At 36.2% G+C, this 21,718-nt stretch overlaps 1 protein-coding gene across 3 annotated transcripts; it reads right to left on the reverse strand.

Moving 5' to 3' along the window:
• Positions 1 to 1,212: 1,212 nt before the first annotated feature.
• MBIP (MAP3K12 binding inhibitory protein 1) lies at positions 1,213 to 21,665 on the reverse strand. 3 transcript variants are annotated; one of them, XM_019749160.2, is made up of 9 exons: positions 21,471 to 21,663; positions 17,719 to 17,838; positions 15,751 to 15,975; positions 15,560 to 15,656; positions 13,043 to 13,108; positions 12,648 to 12,800; positions 8,714 to 8,811; positions 2,806 to 2,844; positions 1,213 to 1,824 (listed from the first exon to the last, which is right to left on the reverse strand). In XM_019749160.2, the coding sequence occupies exons 1-9, from the start codon at positions 21,597 to 21,599 to the stop codon at positions 1,720 to 1,722; spliced, it is 1,032 nt and encodes a 343-aa protein (XP_019604719.2). In that variant the 5' UTR covers positions 21,600 to 21,663; the 3' UTR covers positions 1,213 to 1,719. The 3 variants fall into 3 exon arrangements, with proteins under 3 accessions (XP_019604719.2, XP_019604718.2, XP_074184257.1); XM_019749159.2 differs by having other exon boundaries at positions 1,213 to 1,827; XM_074328156.1 differs by lacking the exon at positions 13,043 to 13,108 and having other exon boundaries at positions 1,213 to 1,827; positions 21,471 to 21,665.
• Between the last annotated feature and the right edge of the window lie 53 nt (positions 21,666 to 21,718).

Here is a 21,718-nt window from a genome sequence, read left to right on the forward strand (position 1 = left end):
ATGGTAGTCAAGTGTGTCAATAAATCCAGACGGGGTCATTGTGGCAGGATGGTGATTACAAGGACCAGCCATAGTGGCAGACATTTGTCGCTCTACCTAAAATACTGGAGCATGTTAGGCAAGACTATCTTGAAGGATGAGTTTCTTCTAAAGAAACAGAGCTGTTAGTGGAATCGACCTAGTCCACATCCACTTCTTGTGAATGACTCCAAGGCCATTTTTTACCAGGTGACTCCACTTGCAAGGCTTCCGCAAATGGTTGTGCAAGGTGTGTGTACACGGCATAGCCCGATGAAGACGTTCCTGCCTCATCACCCTGGTCACAGCTGACTGAGACCCCTGATCACACTGAGTGGCATTCAGTCTCTGATGGACTTGAAGTAAGAGATACAAAGAAAGGTAAGCAGCAGAGTTCAATGGACTTGTGAAGTTGGTTCTACAGAGTTGGGTTCAGTTTGCACCATGGCAGCTCCAAGGCATGAACAAGCCAAGGCTATGGAGACAGGGCTAACATGTCGCCCTGTGTGGGGAAGCAGAAATGAAGAGGCCTTCAGAGAAACCAGTTCAGAAAGAGAATAAAGCCAATACATAGATAATTATGTGTAAAAGAATGAGGAAGAAGGAGAGGGAAAGACAGGAGGACAGCAGAAAATAAAGAGAATAGAGGGCAGAGACGACTAGACATAAAGAGAAACAGAGCCAGATGCAGCAAGACACAGAGAAATGAACTGCTAATGACTTTCTAGATACCACATGTCCAGCTATGCAATTCAATTCCAGATTTCTGATTCTTTTTAACAACTCCTCTTTTACAGACTACTTTAGGTTGACTTGATTCTTGCAACCAAACAATTCTGGACCTAAACATCTGTTCCTTGACTGTAGCTGTATCTTTTAAATGTTTAATTTGCAACTATGGAAATATATGTACTGCCTAACATAACCGGGCATTGTAAAAAGGTGAGGTTCTCAAGGGAGAGGGGCTGTAATTGGCTTGTAACATCTTAACTATACTTTCCAAAGACAGACTGGACTTTATACAATAATAGCTAACATTTACTGAGCACTTCCATTGGGCCACTTCCAAAAGCCATGATCTCACCTATTCTTCATGACAACCGTAGGTTCTATTATTATCATTCCCATTTTACAGATAAGGAAATTAAGGCAAAGAGAGATTCATAAGTAACTTGCTCAAGGTCACACAGTCAATAAGGTTATAAAGGTGGAATCTGTTTATTTACATTAAAATTGACATTTGAAAAAAAGTGTATGCATTCATCTCAAATTCGTTTCAGTCAATAAATTTTTGTTGAATGCCTATTATGTACAAAGGACTGACTTAAACTAATAAACGGGTTAACATCGTTGCTACAAATATAAAGTCCTTTTAAATATCATTACTCAAAACAAATCTTCCTTCTGTGGTACACACATACACACAAAGATGTACTTTCAAGTTTTTTAATTTCCAAAACACCTCCTTTAAAACAGAAGGAAATAAATTATGACAATGCTATTTTCAATGCATTAACTATTTCAAAATTCACTGGAATGAATATCTGAAGATTACTTGCTGCCAGCTAGACTCACGTGAAAATAAACCTTGACCTCAGAGGGAAGTCTACGTTGATAAATATATATCTGTGTAATTAACTGCAGCGTAAGTTACACACATGTATGTACAAAACGGAAAATGACAAGGATGAGAGGAGTTTTTCATGGGAGGTGGTGAGTTGCCATGGATTCTGCTTCTCTTGATTTTCGGAGCAGGGCTTGCTTGAGAGCACTGATTTTCTCATCAAGTTCAGCTAGTGAATAGTTCTGCTGTAAACAATAAGAACAATAAGCAAACAATACGCAAATTGCCGAATGAGATTCTGAAGTATCTTAATATAGATAAAGTGCTAAATGAACTATAAATATTTAAAATATCCAAAAGCATGGTAAATGTCTTTTTTCCTCATGCAAATAATTTAAAAACTGAACTATGTATGTTGACTATATCATAAATTTAAAGGTATAAAATAGCAAGGTTTAAATATGTCTTTCTTTCTCTTTCCTAATGACTAAGCTCTCCTGGAACTTTTATACTTTGAAAGGATGGTAAAAAATTTTTTTTAAAAACTGACTATTCTCATAATTGATAGCTTGAAAAAAAAATTAAACTTTAGGATTGGCTTAAGTGCTTAAAATACCTGGACATTCTCCTTTGTTGTATCAACTGCAACCAACTACCTTTCCTGGAAACAATGGATACTCTCAAAAATTTACAATAAAAAAATAAGTAACATGCTACTCTTAAAAACACAGACAAACCAAAATATTTTTAAAGTTCTTCCCAACTTGAAGTTTATATTACCACCACTGAAGGCAGGCAAAGCCTTATTAATTATGATCCAACTAACTAAGGTAGTAGGACCGGGGATAAGAGTGGGCTGAGTCAGCCTTTGCCAAACGGTCGCTTCTGACTTAGACTCTGCTACTTAGTGGTGTCTGCAAAAGGGGGAGGGGTGAGATTTAAATTACTTAGGCATTTATTATTTTTCAGCATGTTGTAACTGATATATCCTTCTACTATTAACTTTGAATACAGACTTTTATATTTATTAGGCCCATCTGAGTCATCCCATGCCCCTGATATAAAATTATTTCTCTAATTCAAGTACATTTCATTTATGCTGCCCTTTTTTTAGTCCTAAATCCCAGGGAATGACCTAAAAAATCACGACAGGAGAAACTTTTATTAAGATATACAACTGATCAAATTATTTCAGAAGCTAAAATGAAAATACAGTAACTTACTTGAGGCAGTTGAACTTTTCTTCTCTTTCCAGAAAAGTTCTAGATTAAAAGTAAAAAAAAAAAAAAAGTTAAGTAATCAATGCTTAGCAAATGTAAACAATTTTCCTTTATAGAATACTGAACACAATATAAAGAACCCTGGCAGAAACAAAGCCCACAAACGCACCGAGCACTGTCGGAAACCAACGTGCACCTTCTAGTATTTTGGAAGTTACCCTCCGCCGACGAGATTAACAGTGTAGTAACATCACAGCAACATGCTGGTCCCTCGCTATACACACCTGCCCATTAAGTCTCAGCTTCTAAAGAGGCTGAGTGTTTGTGGAAAGAGGTGCTCTGGGGATTTTCTTAGTTTCTTTTTTTATAATCTTTCCATCCCAGGATACAGAACAAACGAAAACAGCATTTGGAACAGCAGGCCAAGGGTGAAAACACACACATACACACCCTTGCCTGACTACACCGGACACTGGTTGTACAAACACCTATGTACTGCTCCACTATGTCCCTCGGGAATGCAGCGCCCACCCCACTGGTCTTATCAGTGACTGGAAAGGGCATGGACCCAGTTCTGGTCAATGAGTAAGGCGAGATCTGCTGGAAGTTAGGGGCGGAGCTGCTGAAAACACTTCCTCACTCCTAAGAGAAAACCCTCCAAGGAGGCAGTTCCTCCCGCCTCTGCTGTATCTGGATAGGACACCTGAAAGCACTACCGGCGTCCTGCCATCTGCCTGAGGAAAAAGCCAACACCAAGCAGAGCCGAGAGGGGAAAGAGCCCGATTCTTTATGACAATCATGATTTAGCTGATGAATCAATTAACCTTGACGGCTGCACTTCCACTGAACGTCCTCTTTTATAAGATAATTCTGTACTATTTAAGCCACATTGAGTTTAAATTCCCACTATGTGAAGCTGACAACATTCTCACTGACACGCTGCTGAACCTTTTAAACCTTGACCTAGTGAATTCTTTCTAGATTTTGTTCTTTGTTTCACAGAACCACAAGCTTTCAAAAGGCAAATGAGTGTATTAGTACATTTGACAAAGAAACTGTCAACGTAGGAGTCAAAATTTTCTCATGAACATTTCTGATGACTGACATTTAGAAGAGAAAGTGAAAATTCCCATTTTCCTTTATGTCAAAGCTATTTCGAAGAATATTGAGGTATGCCTCTTATCAGTAGCAGGAAATCATCCAAATGTTGAAATTATTCACTATGGGGGAAAACTGCTTATATAAATAAACATACGCCTTCCTTTGCCACACTGAGCTGGGTACCTGTGATGGGGCCCCAGGGCAGGTAAGGGCTTAACGTTTAATTTGGTCACTGCTCAGTCTCTCACCTTCCCCAAGAGGTGGCTTTTCAAACACCAAATGAAAATACACTTCCCCTTCTTTTCCAAACAGTTTAATCTACAAAATATTGATGGCTTCCATGTCATTGAGCAATCAGATCTTATTGTATCATGAAACTAAAGTGAGAAGTACCAGAATGAGGAAAATAAGGACAGCAGGGGTTCAACGACTTAGAAACAGCGAAACATGGTCTTTATGGGCTTATGTGAGATCTGAGCAGAATCTCTCACAAGTAGAACACTTACACATCTATTGTGGATACACTGGACTAGTTTTAAAATTTCCTTTTTGAGGCATAAGGAAATCTCACTATAAAACATGGAAATTTTAACAAGTTTTGGTACCGGAGAGAAAATATTTGAGAGCACAGTGTACTAAATAAACAGATGGACAGATAATTTTAAAATTGTGTCTTCTCTCCTATGATTTTACCTTAGCAGGTGCATTTATAAAACTCATGTCCTGATGAAAAGATGATTAAACATACACACGTCCAGAAAACCCATGCTCTAAGGAAATTCAGTGGTAAGAGGCCTCCTGCTGGAAAGGGCTACTGATTTTACAGGTGCAGTGTCTTAAAAGCTTCCTCTTCTAGTCCCACTGGCCTGATTCAGACCTTCATTTCTACCTGGTATGGACAATGATGTATTTCCTAAACTACTTTCCTTGACTCCACTCTCTCCAACTCACACTTCATAACCACCACCAGATAGGAACCTAAATTACAGGTTTCTTTCTCAGTAACTTAATTGTGCTCCAAGCACACTGGAATTGCAAACTGGTTACTGTGACCTCCCAAGCCCTCCAAAATGTGTTTGCAATTTAATTTTCCAGCTGCATCCAGCTGCTCACCTCACATTTTCGGCCAACTGTGCATGGCTGTGGCATGCAGCTGATTTAGCCTTCAGCACTCTCCTCTCCCGATACTTCCCTTTAAAACTAGTTGCCATTACAGATCAGAGTTAAGACTCCCCCTAGTCCGTGCTTTGGAACAAAGTTAACATGCCTTCAAAAGTCCAATAATTAACTATCAGCCAAGTCCTATCCCTTCATTTGCAATACTACATTCTATGTGTTCAAACATGAACGAGACAGTTCCTGCCCTTCAGAGGATCAAAAAATATGGTGTGAAAACTAGATGTGTAAACATACCATTATAAGTGATAAATGCTATAAAATGAACAAAGTGCTGTGGAAATACACTTGTGAAACATGTTATACTTACTGTTTTCAAGGGTCATAATTTAAAATCAGTAATTCTTTGGAAGTACACATAAGGACTGTATCTTTTAAATGGCCTGTTAAGCGGTGCCCTTAAAAACGTTACTACCCAATCTTTCCATGTTGAATGTGCAAGGTAAAGATCTTTAGAACTATTAGTGCAACAAATATGAATCTTTCTTGTAATTCCTGCTTTACATACGTTAACTATTTTTAGTTTTATGTCTGTTTCATAAATGAAAAGAACTTTACATAATACGGTTTTGTTTCATGAACAAAATAAGTTTACATCTTTTTTTCCTATTATGTTTTCCTTTTCATGTTCTGTGTTTCAGTGTTACCCACAATAATCAATCTCTACCCAATTGTAAGAGGTTTCTGTGTTTAGAATCCATTATGTGACTCTGGATTAAACACATTTCAACTAAAATCTTTTCAGAATATAGAACCATTTCTAATGAAAGTTCAATCCTTAGAAATGTAACGGGCTCAACTATTCCTTATTTTCTAAACTTCGGAAGCTTGACTGTGCTACATATGTAGTCTTTTCTGTTCACTGTTGACAGATACGTAGAAGTATGCAATCGCCACGTGTGCTCCCAGCACGAGAGTGGTGAGAGTCATGAATAACGTGCTATGTCTTTTGCAAGAATGTGTTCAATTCCTCTCACGTGCGAGGACAATCCTAGAGCTGGTTCGATTCCAAGCGAGGAGTCGGGCTCCTAAAGATGGCACATTCATTCTATTATGGAAGCGTGAGTATGAAATCTTTCTCTCTGGGCCTGCGCCATATATATTCATAGGCCTTGAGGCAGAGTCAATCTGAATGTTTAAACCTTTTCAGTGTTTTGCGCTTCCTTGCAGCTCACTATTAATGTGGACATGTCATTTCCAATACTGCTCCATAAGTGATCCTTCTACTCAAACATACGTTTAATAGATTTGAGAATATTTTTTAAAAGCACTAGATTTATCACAGGAATGGCAACCTGACACATGCAGGCCCATCCTGTTTACGTTTGTAATGCTTCCTACCCCTGCAGTTAGGTAGTCAGTCAGTTTCAGACCTCAGGCCTTGGGACAGTCTCAGTGTTCTTACCCACTCTGTTTTAACTATCTCCTCTACACAAACTCTCCCAATTGTCCATCTTGAAAAGCTTACCTCCTATTTCTATCTGTATATGACTTCAAATTCAGATTTCCCCCCAAATCTCTCTCCCTCCACATTTTCTTATTTTTATCAATGATAGTTATCATTTTTCCAACCAGAAACTGGACTCACTCTTGCTCTGCATCTCTCGTTCCACATACAATCGATTATCAATACGTAAACATTTCTTTCCTACTGTCTCTTGCATTTATCTTTTCCAGCCTCACGCACATGTCCTTAGTTCAGGATCTCACTTCACATCTAAGCTAGTATCACAGTTTCATTATTCTTAGTCTCTCCCTTTTCATCCATTTCCCATGACAGTACTGATCAATCTTCTAAATATCACTTGCACAAGTCACTTCATTGCTCAAATGCTTTCAACAGCATTTAAACTTTAGATACTTTAAACTCCTGGGGATAGCATTTAAGGTCCTCTATAATCTGATTACTTCTACCTCTTTAACTGAACCCTAAACATTCTATCCTGTGTACAATAGATCCCCTAAACAAGATAATGATTGAAGGGCTTGTTCGTTTGTTAACCAAGTTTAATAACAGGTATACGTTAAGCTTCTATAAATCAGAGACAAGAGACAAATAAATGATGGGGCAAAGTCTCACTGGAGACATCTAACACTATGACACACTCTACTGTAAGATCAGTTCTATTGTGAACAAGAATTATATTAACAAGGTATGAAATTGAATTAGGAAAATAACCTGCCTAGGGATTACTTAATGAAGGCAGCTTGAATGGGAAAAACTTATGGTAGATTGTGAAAAGGCATAACACCTCTATGAAGTTTTCTAGGAAGATACACTCAAACATTAATCATAGAAGTGGAAAGACCTTTGTAATTTTAGTTCAACCAACAAATTTCTCAAATTAAGACAAATGAAAGCTAAAGGAACTGTGTGACTTATCCACATTTACACAGCTACTTCATAGATGGTTTCTGAAACGAAATGATTGCTGACATTTACTGAGCTTTTACCATGGACTAGGTGGGTGCTAAGCGCTTTGCTGGACTGGTGTTCTCTCATTTAATCCTTGCTTTAGTCCTTAGTACCTTAGTAAACCCCATTTTACATTTGAGGAAGTAAATCACTAAAACTCTTCCTCTAAATTTCTGATCTTCAGGAATTCACTGCTTACTTTTATTATGTGACCTGCCTTCATCTGAAAATACTTCTTTCTTTTCTGTACCTCACACTTTGATATCAATTTAAGACGTTAGAAAGACTGCTGCTATACCTAAAATAATTTTATTTTCACCACTGACTTATAATGATCCACGCTAATATGAGCTATTTTATATAAGTTTCCAGAAACAGGAGTTTTAGAAAAAATTTCACCAAAAATTTAGTGAACTTAAATTTTTGTTCACTTTTACATTATTTTAATTCCTTAGATGGCTCTGCTTTAAAAAAAAAACCCACAAAAAACAAGAAAACAGACCTCAGAAAAGGCAGGTGTTATGTATAATCACCCCAGAAGACTGAGGAAAATAACAAACACAACGAACTCAGGGTCACCTGTCCAAAACATGCTGATGTGACAAAGAAGATACATATCAGCACAACATTGTTTCTTATTCTCCTGGGAAAAGAGCTAAGAATGAATGAATGAGTGAATAAATAAATGCTAGAGTTGGGTAATTAGATAAATATAGACTAGTCTTTCCAATATTCTGATGGTTAAGGTAAAGGAAAAGGCAGGGTGGCAGACTGAAGTGTTTGTTTGTTTGTTTGTTTGTATGGGGGAAGAAATGTAAAAGTGTACAGACTGAGGGAAAGTACGTATGTATGAGGAGTGAGCGAGAGGATTAGAGAGACAGAGGGAAAACTGACAGCAAGGTCCCAGAAGAAGCCTGTTTCACAGGACAGCAAGGTCAGTGACAGGATGGACCACTATCCAGACTGACTTATTATGCCGTGAAAATGGCTTAAGTTTGAGAATCTGGGTAATGTACAATAAAAGTATCCCTTTTAAAAAAATTGTAAGTCTATAATACAATATTCAGAATCAGAATTTTTAAAGAACTAGGTAAGCCCCTACATATGTGCATTCATCTGACTTATTGTTTCGCATATAGCAGATCAAAGAGTAAATTGTTATATGATGAAGAATCTTAAAATAACATTTACTTATTTTTAAAAGATACTTATACTTACTACAGATTGAAAATACTCAGGAGAGATGCCTTCCAATTCAAGGATTTTATCCTCAAGTTTTTTAATCCTCTGATAAATGTCTCTTGGCACTGGACCACCTGAACAAATTAAAAACATTCTGAGATACTACTGAATAATTCTTACAATTTTTATTCTTAAAATACCAATTAAAAGATACTTATGCAAAGGAGTGGGTAATATTTAAACTTAAAAAAATAAATGAATAAGAGTACATTAGAATGAAATCCTTACCTCACATTTTCATATTATACACTATGGGACATATTATTATACTACACCTCTCCCCAAGCCCCATTTACGCTTCCTATATTGTCAGGAGTTGTAAGTTAAATTCACTTCACAAGATATTGAATAGTTCCTGCATAGAAAAATTTGTATTTCTGATAGACTTTAACAGTTACTTAGGAGAAAAATACAGTTACAATTGGCAGTTCAATTTGGTGGTTACAGTATGTCATATCATTTTCAATTTATATTTCTCCTTATATGTTATGTTTTCTCTTTTAACCTAGGACATTAAAGAGGAACTTTACCATGTTTCTTAGCTAACAAACTTTCTAGAGCAGGGGATGGGATATTAAGGTTACTCAAATGTCAAGGTTATGATCATATCCCCAATCCTTTCATTTCTTAGCACCTCCAATGCGCGCATTCTGGCCCGGACCATCACCATCTCTCCCTGGATTATCTCAACTTCCAAACTCATCTCGTTTCTGCCTTGCTCCCATAGTCTATTCCCGACACAGCAGCCAGCGATCCTTTTAAAATGTAAGTCAGATGGCATCACTTCTCTGCTCACAACCTTCCAATACCTTCACAGCAGACTCAGATTCAAACCCAAAGCCTTTCTCATTGTCTACAAGGTCCTACACAATTCGGACATTCTTTCCACATTCACATCATTCCAGCCACTCGTTCCTTTCTTCTGTTACTCAACGAGGCCAAATACCGTCAGTTTTACAACTGCTGATTCCCTCTACCTCCACATCCACAAGGCCTGCTCTCACCAACTTCAGTTCTTGGCTCAAAAGTTACCTTATCTTTAAGGCCTTTTCTAACCACGCTTTAAAAAACACCAGTGCTACCACCTTCCGATACCCGGTACTCTCCATCCTCTTGCTCTTATTTTTCTCCAAAGCATCACTACCACCCGACATCCTGTATATTTTATTTATTGCCTATTTCTCTTCTCTAAGCTCCAAAGGGCACAATCTGTTTCATTCACTGGGTCTGGCTGTACAGCCTGTGCACTGCACAAGCCTGGGAAGCAGCGCTTCATCGACTACACAGGTGCTCGGTATTTACTGACTTAATGAACATATGATAAGACAATCATTTATGCAATTAAAGACTATGACAAATTTTCATATAAAAAGTATTAACCTGTTAAATATAAAAACTAGAAATAGTTTAGAATGATTTTATCTCAGGATCCTGGTTGTTCTTGCTCTTGAATAAGGTAAAATGAATGTTATTCATTTGACTTTGCTCTTGCTCTCCATTGACCTAGAATGTCCTCTGCTTCACTACTGTATTTTTCAAGAGCAAATTCAAGTTTCACTGGGTCAATAAAGCATGGCCTGAATCTCTTCCTATGGAGGCTCCCTGTGCCCCCACCATGCCCTTCCTCTACAGCCCCTTTAACAATCCATCAACAATCCATCTTCTCCCAAATGGATCATAAAGTCCTTGAAGCCAGGGACTAGGACCACATCATCTCAGTATCCCATGTGTCTAAAACAGTGGTGGCACACAGCAGGCATTGACAGATATTTTTCAAAATTAACTACTTGATACTACCATGTTTCCCCAAAAATAAGACTTAGCCAGACCATCAGCTCTAATGCATCTTTTGGAGCAAAAATTAATTTAAGAACGGGTCTTATACTATATAAGACCCAGTCTTATATTATAGTAAAATAAGACCGGGTCTTATAATTAGCATGAAATCCTTACCTCACATTATATAAGACCCGGTCTTATTTTTTGCTCCAAAAGACGCATTAGAGCTGAAGGTCCGGCTAGGTCTTATTTTCGGGGAAACACAGTATTAGAGTTAATAAACCTGTCAATCCTTTTATACAGCTGTACTTTAAATTCATCTAGTTCTGGGGGAGGGGATTAATTTTAATTCTAATCTCTGTCTCCTCTGGAAGATTTACTCCTTCTCTTATTTTCTTCTACCTCCATCCAACAAATACTTCAGCTAGAATGGGCTCAGAAATTCCCTGAACTATATTTATTTTGTGACTCTGTGCTTTTTGCAGACGTTGTTCCCTTTTTTTGGAATGCTTTGCTCCTGCCTACTGAAAAATTCCTACCAACCCTTCAAGGGCTCCAATTCACCAGAGCATCCCTTGACCTCCCCTGAGAGAGTTGAACACTAACTTTGTGTCCCCAACTGTATTTTGCACATGTCTGAAAAGAAAATGAGCAATCGTTCCTTCAATGAACACGAGAATACCTGTTTTGTGCCAGGTACTGCACTAGGTACACAGTAATGAACATGGCAGTTTGCTCTCCTAGACCTTACTATCTAGCAGGGGAGACAGATATTAAACAAACCTAAAGGAGAGCAAGAAGTACCAGGTGCTATGATGAGACTATATAAAAGGGAAATCCACACCAGTGTGAGATCAGGAGGGGAACCCATGGGCGGGAGAAAAAGCCTGGGAAAAGGCCCTAGGACAGCAAAATGAGTGGGAAGTGTGGGAAGCCCAGAGATGCGGCTGAAACTATAGATGAAGGTCATGCTATTTAATATTACAACCTTTCCCATCCCAATATCGTTTCCCCTCTCTTGATCAAGCTGCTTTTATCCACAGCCCTTCTCTCCTGGTGTGGCATATAATTTATGTAGTAGAATTTTTGTTCACATATATTCTCAGTGCCTAGAACAGTACCTGGCTTATAGTAGGAACTTAATACCTATTCGTGAAATGAATGAATAAGTACTAAGTTTGGAATGCATATAAGGACAACAGAAAACCACTGACGAATTTTCAGCTGGGGAGTAGCAAGCTCAAATATGAGCTTTAGAAACAGCAATTTAGCTGCAGGATAGAGAATTGGTCTCCAGGGGGAAGTCCAGTGCCAAAGTGACTAGTTAACATCCTTCCATCAGTCTAAGGCAGATAACAGTGACTTAAACTAGAGCAGGAGCTGTGCAGGTAGACAGAAGGGGATAGATTTAAGAGATATTTTGAAGACAGAATCAACAGGATCTGATGACTAAATGGGGAAGGAGACTCAGGTTTTGCAATGTAGTTAAGATTTAGGTTTATTTCTAGTTGTCACTTACTACCTTGGGCATGCTGCTTCAGCTATCTGAACTTCAGTTTCTTTCTATAACAACAATAAGACCGCCAACACCTCACAAGGGCATTATTAAATATTAAGGGAGCTGACATAGGCATAATACTTTCAGAGTGACTGACACTTAGTGTTATTCCGTAAATGCTAGTTCACGTCCCCTGTGGCATTTATTTATACATATGCTTATCCTTACTGCAAGATCCTTGAGGACTATGATCCCATTTATCAATACCTTTTACCTGGCACAGTGGGTGATAAGAATGAGAGATGGTCATGGTTACATTATGAAACTGATGGCAGGAAAAAGACTATATTAGTTTTCAGCTCTGACTTAAATAAACTGAGAGAGTCAGGACCTATTTGGAACCTGTTCCCATTCAACTAACACTCTCAAATTGGTGAGAAGTGTAAAAGGAAGAAGAGCATAAACACATGAACTATAAATTCCTTGAGAGCAGGGACTCTATTTTTTCACTTTTGTACCAACCAGGACAATGTTTTGTACATGACAGGTGCTCAATGACAATTGGGCGATGGCATGAATGGGAATTTCTTTAACCACTTGCAAAGGTACATTATGGGGCACTGCCAAGCTTACCTGTCTGCAGTCGCAAGTGAGCCTCGATATTCTGTAGTCGTTCTTCTACGGCCTGATTACCACAATCTCGGAGCATGCTGTTAGCTTTATGAGCGGACCCTGGAATTCCTTCAGGTCTAGTCTGCGGTCCATATGTATTCACAACTCTAGAAACTAAGTTAAGAGACTTTTGAGCCTATTAAACTTTTTCTAAAACCAGAAATTCTCTGTCCTTAACAGTGCTTTATATATTTTCATAAAGACCGTCTAACTACAAACACAAGTATGAAGAAAGGCAAGATGTTTCATTTTAAAATAAACAAAATTTAGATAGGAAAATGATTTCTATTCCATTTTGTTTACAATCTAGAATAAACTTCTGTCAGTGATAAAGATATTATGTAGTGGATACTTACCTTTTACATGACTTTTAAATCCGGGGTAAGGGGTAAAAACGGCATCAGTTCTTGCACAACTATTTTCTAAGGAGAATTTAGATGAGTATAAGTATATTCTTAACTTCAAATGTATGAGATTTTGATAAACTTCCAATAATTCATATGAGTTAACATGTTACTCATAATGAGAATATAATTTTAAGTAATAGTAATTAAATTACCATCCCATATAGAATAAAACTTGTGATCTTTACCCTCTAAAATTAATAACATCTAATCTTATCTAATTTTCAGATTTATAAGTAGAAAAGTCAACATTCAGTGGCAAAACTTAATATAATTTTTAAAGAATACCAACCAATATTGTTAAAAACGGTCTGGGCCTTTGCAGAAAAAATTTATATAGTATAGAGAATATTTCAATTCTACGTCAGAGACATTATTCACTTTATTTCATCATAGAGATAGAACTCATTACTTTTACTGAAACATCTTTTTAAAAAAATACAGCATTTTTTATATTACTGATCAAATTAGTGAACATCTAATAAAAAGGATTATACATTTAAAACCTATTTATTTCAGAACTCTACATAAAAAAGACCTTGAAACCTCAAGTATAACACATACTTTTCCACTTTACCTAGATTTCCAATGCTCATGTAAAAAAATTCCTAATCACAAAAGCCATCTATTTCTTTTTAGACTGCCCCTTTTGAAAAATGCAATTTTAGGAAAGATACCTTGTGAAAATTTGTTCCCATTTTTTTAAGCTGAAAAGCATAGTTTCTTACAAATTAGGTATCAACAAATAAATTAAAAATGAAAGGGGAATATTGGAAAGATGTTAACATAATAAACATTTCAAATATTATAAATTAATATTTTAAATGACATTAAGTAAAACCATGCATTGCAGTAAATTTCCTGAAAAATTCCCCTTATAATAAAAAATGGATAGTAAAAGAGATACTGAAAATTCTTTTTCTTGATAGAATTTGATTTTTTAAAAATCCAGTTTATATTTAAATCAAATTTAAATCAAATTGAACTAACACATTACAATAATACATTTGCATTTTTTTAGCCTAAGTTTCCTTAATAGTTCTGCTGATAAATCGAACTGTGTGAATAAAATACCAAATTCACTTATCTTTTATATAGATACTAGACAGTCATTTTCTTTTTCTTTCTTTTTGTTTTGAGACACCTCAAAATATGTTTAAAGGGCCATCACTTCTCCATTCCCTTTCTACCATTTGATGGGGCAAAGGGTTAAAAAAAGAAGCTATCATCCATTTTGGAGCTCTATTCCAAATATATAGATTAACTGACCCATTCAGCATGGTGTGAAGACACTGAATGTGTGAGTGCTAGTCACTCTCCACTGCAATTCTTGCTAGCACTGTTTTGAGTCGCCAAGGAGTTGAATGGGGCCAAGGAATCCTGCTGAGCATTTGAATTCTTGTCAATTTCTATCCCCTGGTGGTTTATAATAATAGAGTTAGCAGGGAGAGCAGAGGAATAACATTAGTGACACATGTGCTTGCTCCCTCAACAAACCCTTTCTCATGGGCTGCTTGCAGCTGGATTGTAGTACCTGAGATTTGCCGCTGTTGCACCTGTTTTGAGAAGCTGATAGGAAAATATACCAAATCTAGAGATATGCATATATAATGTTAATGGTAAAAGAGGATAACTAGGACCCAACTTGAGCCTGTATTATTTCTTTATTAAAATAATCAGTGTACTAATGTGATAAGAGTCAATTATAAGTTCATCTGACAATTTTATATTCATAAAAATTAGCCACGAGATATTAGTTCATTCTAACCAGGAACTCTTCTCCATAATTTTTATAAAACTACTTGTTCTGATTATTACTATAATGCCCGAGTGATTGATGCCAGTGCTTTGCGATAGTTTGTATTCTGCAGCATACCTGCAGATCTGTAAATGTACTATAGCATCAAGTGGGGAGGAAAGAAGAATCAAGTGAAAAACAGCAAATGTATGCACTCTGAGAGAAAGGGAAAAGCATACGCACCATAGCCTTCGTGACAAATTGGTTTTATCATGACATAAAACATTTCAAATAGCCCAGAAGTAGAGAGAAAACTGCTCCCTCTTGAGGAGTATTAACTTTACTAAGTTCACTTTATGTATTAACACCATAATTTTATAAGTACATTTACAGGCATGGAATTAATATAGTTTAGATTCCTTTATTAGTGAGACCGTACAACCTTACCCCCACACTTCATTCCCTAAAAGAACTTTAAAACAATCTTTTCACCTGTGGTAAACATTAGTCTTTTATGTTAACATTTATTTGATATCTGTGTAACCAAAATGAAAACCATTTTACAATACAGTCTATTATTAAACAGGAAATTCTGCTGCCTTAGTTTCTAAATAAATCTGTGAAATAAATTGTGTTCTTAATGTTATTAATTTTAAAAAACAAATGAAAGATCAGAGCAACTGTAAAAACTCTTATTAAAATCCTATGAAATTAACTTCTTCAGTAGTTACCTTGATTACAATCAATAACATTGCAAAATTCCCTGACGTTGTTTTCATTGATTTCAGCTTGTTTTCTTTCAATAAATGCAGATATTCGTCTGTCAATCTACAAACAATAAGTTTAAATGCATGTTTAAACAATTCAAACATAATATTTTGAAAATAATAACCCTCCCTCCCCCCCAAAAAAAACTTCTTACTTCTGCTTTTCCAGCCTTTATCTGAACTACTTCTGGATCAAAATGGATCTGTGTTTTTTTCACATCTCCTAAATCACAATCTTTGTGCTTTTCTTCCTCTTGTAGGTCTCCAACTGGAAATTTGGCATTTACTTCATTCTTGTTCCCTGTTTCTGCTTTTCCTATGTCTTCAACAACAGCTGTGTTCTCCTCTTTAATCAGAGGCTGAAGTTTTGCTAAAAAAGGCTAAGAAGAACACAATTCCATCTGCTGGGGTTCAAACTGATCAAAATTGATTACGCATTTAACATATTTATATAAATTTCTGCTAAGTAAATGCAACATTTATTATCAATTAGCTAAATATAAAAAGTTGGCATATCAGGATGCATAGATCGGCCCACACGTGTTTGCTGTTCGCTGCTACTGTGACCATTATCTTTTGTTATAAATCTGGTGTGGTTTTTTTTTAAAAAAAGCAAGAGAAAGAAAACCTGAGGAAATTTTAAATTTTCTTTGAGGGAGTCATTCTGTCACTCATCTTTTATTTTGTTCCAAATCAAAGCCTTAGCCTCTGGCACCAATGCCACTTAATTAACATGTCATTCAAATGCCTCCTCAGAACACTAAGGCTTAGTATTTTTCCTCCTTAACATGAGAGCCAGTGCTCTCACTCAGCAAAGCCCTGCATTATCACTATATCACCGGAGAATCTCCACTTGAAACTGCAGTTGGCCAAAGTGAATGAGAGAGCATAGACATGAAATATATAGGTGTTATGCTGAATGAACACTCAGGCTTTTCCTGACATGGCAGGATATCTCCTTGGGTTATGAAATCAAAATTTTAAAAAGAAAATGAATAAGGAAAAAAAAAAACCTATCAAGATCCATAGCTGAAAAGAGAGAGATACCTATCACTATACTAGAGGGGCAAAAACCCTGCAGTATAATATAAATTATATTACCCATTTCCCCATCACAATTAGGCCTCAATTGAGTTCCATAGCTCATTGCTTCTGCCCTTTAAAACTAGTGATAACTACACTTTTAACATGAAACAGAGTTAAAATTTCCCAAAGTCACTGAACAGAGGGCTAAAAATTAATATCTACTCCATTAGTCAAAACACACCAACACTTGTCAATGTTTCAATTATTTTTCATACCTACTATTTTGCTTCCATTGCTTGCTATACCAAATACTCATCTGAAAACCCTTACATCTTAATAGGAATAAAGTGACCAATCCAAACAGTTCTTCCAGTTACTTTTTTGACACGTCATATTTTATATTTCAATTAGAGATAAACTGCAAACTAACATAAATTAGACATGACAATTGGAAACAAGAAGGTCATACTGTTCAGTTATTGAACTGAATATACTTAAAAAATAGCAATACTATTAATAAAAATTCAATGTTAACTTCTAATATAAAGTATGAGTTATTCAAACTGTTAAGACAAAGATAAAATAGTGACTGGCTACTTACTAAGATGAGACATTAATGTCACAGAAATTACTTTCTTTTTAAAAACTATGCTGAAACTGTTTAATTGCAATAGACACTCCAGGATGTGTCATGCTGGGATAATGCCACTTCTTGAACCACTGAAAGCACTCCATGAGCCTCCAAACTCACCCAAGGCATGGAATCATTATCATAGCATGACACACACCTGCCGTGTCTTATTGCTTAATTATAACCCACCATAGATGCAACTGTATTGAATTTTCAGTGCAAGTCGAGAATTGAATTGCATTCATTCAATCTTCATACTCTCATCGGCCTGTATTCTCATAACTGTCCTGATCTCTATGCAAATTGACAGATTTGGATCCAATCTGGCTGAAGTAATCTTTTATTAATACTATTAATACTATTAATACAGTGTTAAGATAGAACTGACAAATACTCCAGCTTATAATTTCAACTATAATTAATAACTATTCTCAGTACCAAGTTAACATTTTTAACAAGAATTTACCTGTAAATATAAAACGTGTTGCTCAAGTGCACTAAAGAGCAAAGCAGGCTGGAATGCCGAGAGGCTCTGGAGCTTGTTCCAATCGATTGTAATTTTCACCACATCGTCTCTGAGGTTAAGCTTCAAAGGAGCAAACCAGCAACATCACAAAAATTACACGATTAAGCTGTATATATGGGATTGTCACCAAAAAAAAAAAAGATTTCTACAGAGTAACATGCCTACTTAGCTTATCACGTTTTTAATGATATATTAAAATGGTTTACCTGGCTACCATTTTAAAAGGCCAAGAAAGGTGCAATTTTCATTAAAAAATAATAGAATGACATCTCATTCTAATTCTATTCTTGGGTCTGTGTAATGGGACCATCTTAGAGATGAAACCACCCACAAAAGATGAAAAGGTGAGGCTTTTCTGATACTTCAATATCTAAAAACCTTTCATGGAGGCCAAGATAGGCTTGCTCTATTCAGAATCCTACTTTTAGCTCAGAGCATTAAACAGTGGGGGCAGGCACATTTATGTAAGTTGTGATATACACATTTCTTTTTGTTAACATGTACACTGATATATAACTGAAATAGATCATTACTTTGATGTTTTCTGAATCACATTTTATTGTTTTCAACTTTAGTCAATTAAAAATAATTTAAAAATCAATATTATCATACATATGATAAAGTTTAGGGGTAAGTGGCAACATGTTTATTAAACTATTATTTAGCTGTGGAAATCTGAAATTGGAAAACAAACAAATATTTTTCCACAATAGTGAAATAAATGGCCAGAGACTGGATGAAATAGCCAGATCTTTTGCTAAATAGTAGTTTCTAGTCAAGTGTGAGGGCTCATTATATGAAAATCTCTCAGAAGATAGCTATATGTGACCTATTTTAATAAAAATCATATAAACTATCAAGAACCTGAATATAAAATGTCAAAATCAATGAAAATTTTAGAAGGAAACCCTCTATCTCTAGTGTTTCGAGTGAATAAAAGTGAACCACCATAAACTTTTCTAGGGACATGTGTTTATGACATACTATAAGGATAAATACTGCGTAGTCCAATCAAGTTAACAACTATATTATTTTTTTAGAAATCATTTATTAAAAATTAGTCATGTTTTCTACAAAACAAAGTGTTACATTAGTTCAAATACAGATCTTATGAGTTGTGATTATATTAAAAGAAAAAAATGAATAACTGTACAAAGAACCAAAGAGATCCAAAGTTACCCAAAAAAAAGGCACTAAACTGAATAAATACTATATGACAGCAATTTACCACTCTTTGAACATGAGACCAGAAACATTTAAAGTCCATATTAGACGAGTGTAAAGAAAAAGGGAGTTTTGTGTTGGCTGCACTGGCAAAGATTAGTTTGTAGTAACTATGGTTTTACATTAAGATTGCCACATTAATCTTAATTTATGTTATTTAATGACTATAAAGCCTTTGAAAGACAATTTATGTTATGTATGGAAGTAAACTATTATTATACTTTTACAATCCTCAAAGAGATCTATAGTGGATTACACAAATTTATGAATATGGTTTGGGAATAAAGCAGGCAAATCCAGAAGCAAAGCAAAGCATCAAATTTTCTAGAGAAAACAGTACTTTACGGAAAATAAATCTGTGTTTGGATCATAATCTCACTTCAACTCAGGAGAATCATGTAAGCTTTCAAGTGCCAGTAAAGATACTTGGTCTTTTAAGAAAACCATACAATAATGTCACAGATTAACTTTAAAACTATCCCAATACATCCAACTAGTCATTCAACAAATTCCCTACTAGTAATACGAATTCTATGCATTTTTACCCTATAGAACTTGTAATTGTAAATCACTCACTCAAAAATGTATTAGTCTGCCAATAATATGGACCATTTAAATATGCACTTTCAGTAAAAATTTTATTAAATTAATATGAAAATCCAAGCTAAAAATAAATAATTCTTTAGCTTGGTAAAATGGGCCATCCATCCAGAGGCAAGCAAAAAGGTTAACATCAGTACATTTGAAATCGGGATAGAAAATACTTTTTAACATTTAATTTTATATCTGCTATGAAAGAGAGCTAATAATACAATGATACTTACTATACAGAATAAACTTAGGTGTATTAGAACATACATTTTTAAAAACTTGTTGCAAAAGGAAACAGTGATTTCCTCTGGTTTCCGTTCTTATCTTTAAACAATACATCTCAAGATATAAAGAATATTATCAAAACCATTAGCATTTAATTGATGAGACACTCTTTTTTATACCTTATAGATGGTCCCTTCACTGTGTCAAGTAAACTTGCCAAATATTTACTCTAAACACTTTTGACAGTTGACAAGTAAATCTTACTTCTACGTATAGAATATTCGAATGTTTAAAAAATTTAAATGACTTAAAAATTTAGTATGCAAAATATTTCAAAAGGAATGTTTAAATTATTTATTTACATTTCTTTTTTAAATCTCATCACTAAAAAAAAAAAAAACCTGTAAATTAGACATGAGCATAAACTTTTTCATCTTGACATTAGACTGTAAGTTCCAATGTCCATGCCACAAAACGGTCTCCAACTTTTAAACCATTTATAATTTCGGGTCTTAAGACTGAAGTCTTTAAAAATAATATTTTTTTTAGGTCCATGGCAAACAACTGAGTTACAACTTTTAGCTGATTCTATTGGTAATCATCTCATTACACTAAACTTAAAGTAATGCTCTTTGTTAAGTCATGATAAACATAACAGGATTTTTAAAAAATTTATTTCCCATCCACCCAAGGCTTTTAAAAATAATTTTCACAAATCAGACAAACGCTCTATTTTCATAAAGGAAGTTAATATTATCTTAGACACAAATGCCTGCTGTACCTTCTACATGCACTAGTACCAGCCCCATAACAAACTATAGCTAGAAAATATTTCGTCTGAGATAGAAAATATTTCCTTTTTAAAAGCAGACAAATTTATTTTCAAGTTGTTTCTCATTTAAAATTTGCTTTGCATTTTACATCATGAAACGAAACAGTAACTTGATTGGAATAGTGTACGCAGTACTTTTACTTAAACTCAATTTTATCACATTTTTGCAAAAGCGACTTAACAGCCAGTTAAACTAGTTAATAGTTAAACAAGAGTTCTGAGATCAACAGTATACACCATGAATAACTCATCAAACTTTTTGCTAGAGGTATGTTAGATTAATTTTATTTTCCTCCCCGTTTGAAGGGTAGAAGATGCACACAACGGCCGAAAGGAAAAAAGAAATAAACAAAATCAAGTGACTCATAAGAGCAAATTACCCAAAAGAGGCGGAGAGAGAGTTTTCCAGAAATCTGAGGCCGTACTAACCTATGAATTTCGATAATGACTGAACTGGAGGAAACGGGATCGTAAGCGCCAGGCGCCTCCCAACCCTCAAAGAAGCTTTTCCGCATTCATTCTCTCCAAGCCTCCTCCTCTTGGAGCCAGGTTTTGACTTACACTATCCTCACTCACTCCTGGGGAGATTTGCAAGGAAATCTAGTCTGCAACCGGTCCTGAACTAAGTCTGTGCGGCCATCGTCACTCCGAACGCAGGCGGCCGAGCGTGGGCTCCTCCCCCCGGCCTCAGCTACTCGGGCCTCAGCTACTGGGGCCGGGGTCCCAGCTAGGCCTCCACTGCCCCCGCCTCCGCTAGAGGAAAGAGGCGGAGAAGGGCCGGATGGTTCCCATACCCACACTCCCACAGGCCATCACTCACTTGTCCAGCCAGGGTATGCAGGGAGCGAAAGATTTCACAGAGCACCTCTTGGGAGAGGTTGGGGCTGCAGCTCTGTTCCAGGCTCCTGTCACCGATGCTCGGGCGACTAAGCTCAGCGGCAGCAGCCATGACACCTTCGCAGGCCGCCCCCACCACCGCCACCAAGCTGAGCTCAAAACCCCACCCCCTCCCTCTTCTGCTTTTGGTCGCTCCGGGATGATGTAAAAAGACTGCGTCTAGTTTAGAGC

This window comes from Rhinolophus sinicus, linkage group LG03, assembly GCF_036562045.2.
Source record: "Rhinolophus sinicus isolate RSC01 linkage group LG03, ASM3656204v1, whole genome shotgun sequence".
Taxonomy (NCBI): domain Eukaryota; kingdom Metazoa; phylum Chordata; class Mammalia; order Chiroptera; family Rhinolophidae; genus Rhinolophus; species Rhinolophus sinicus.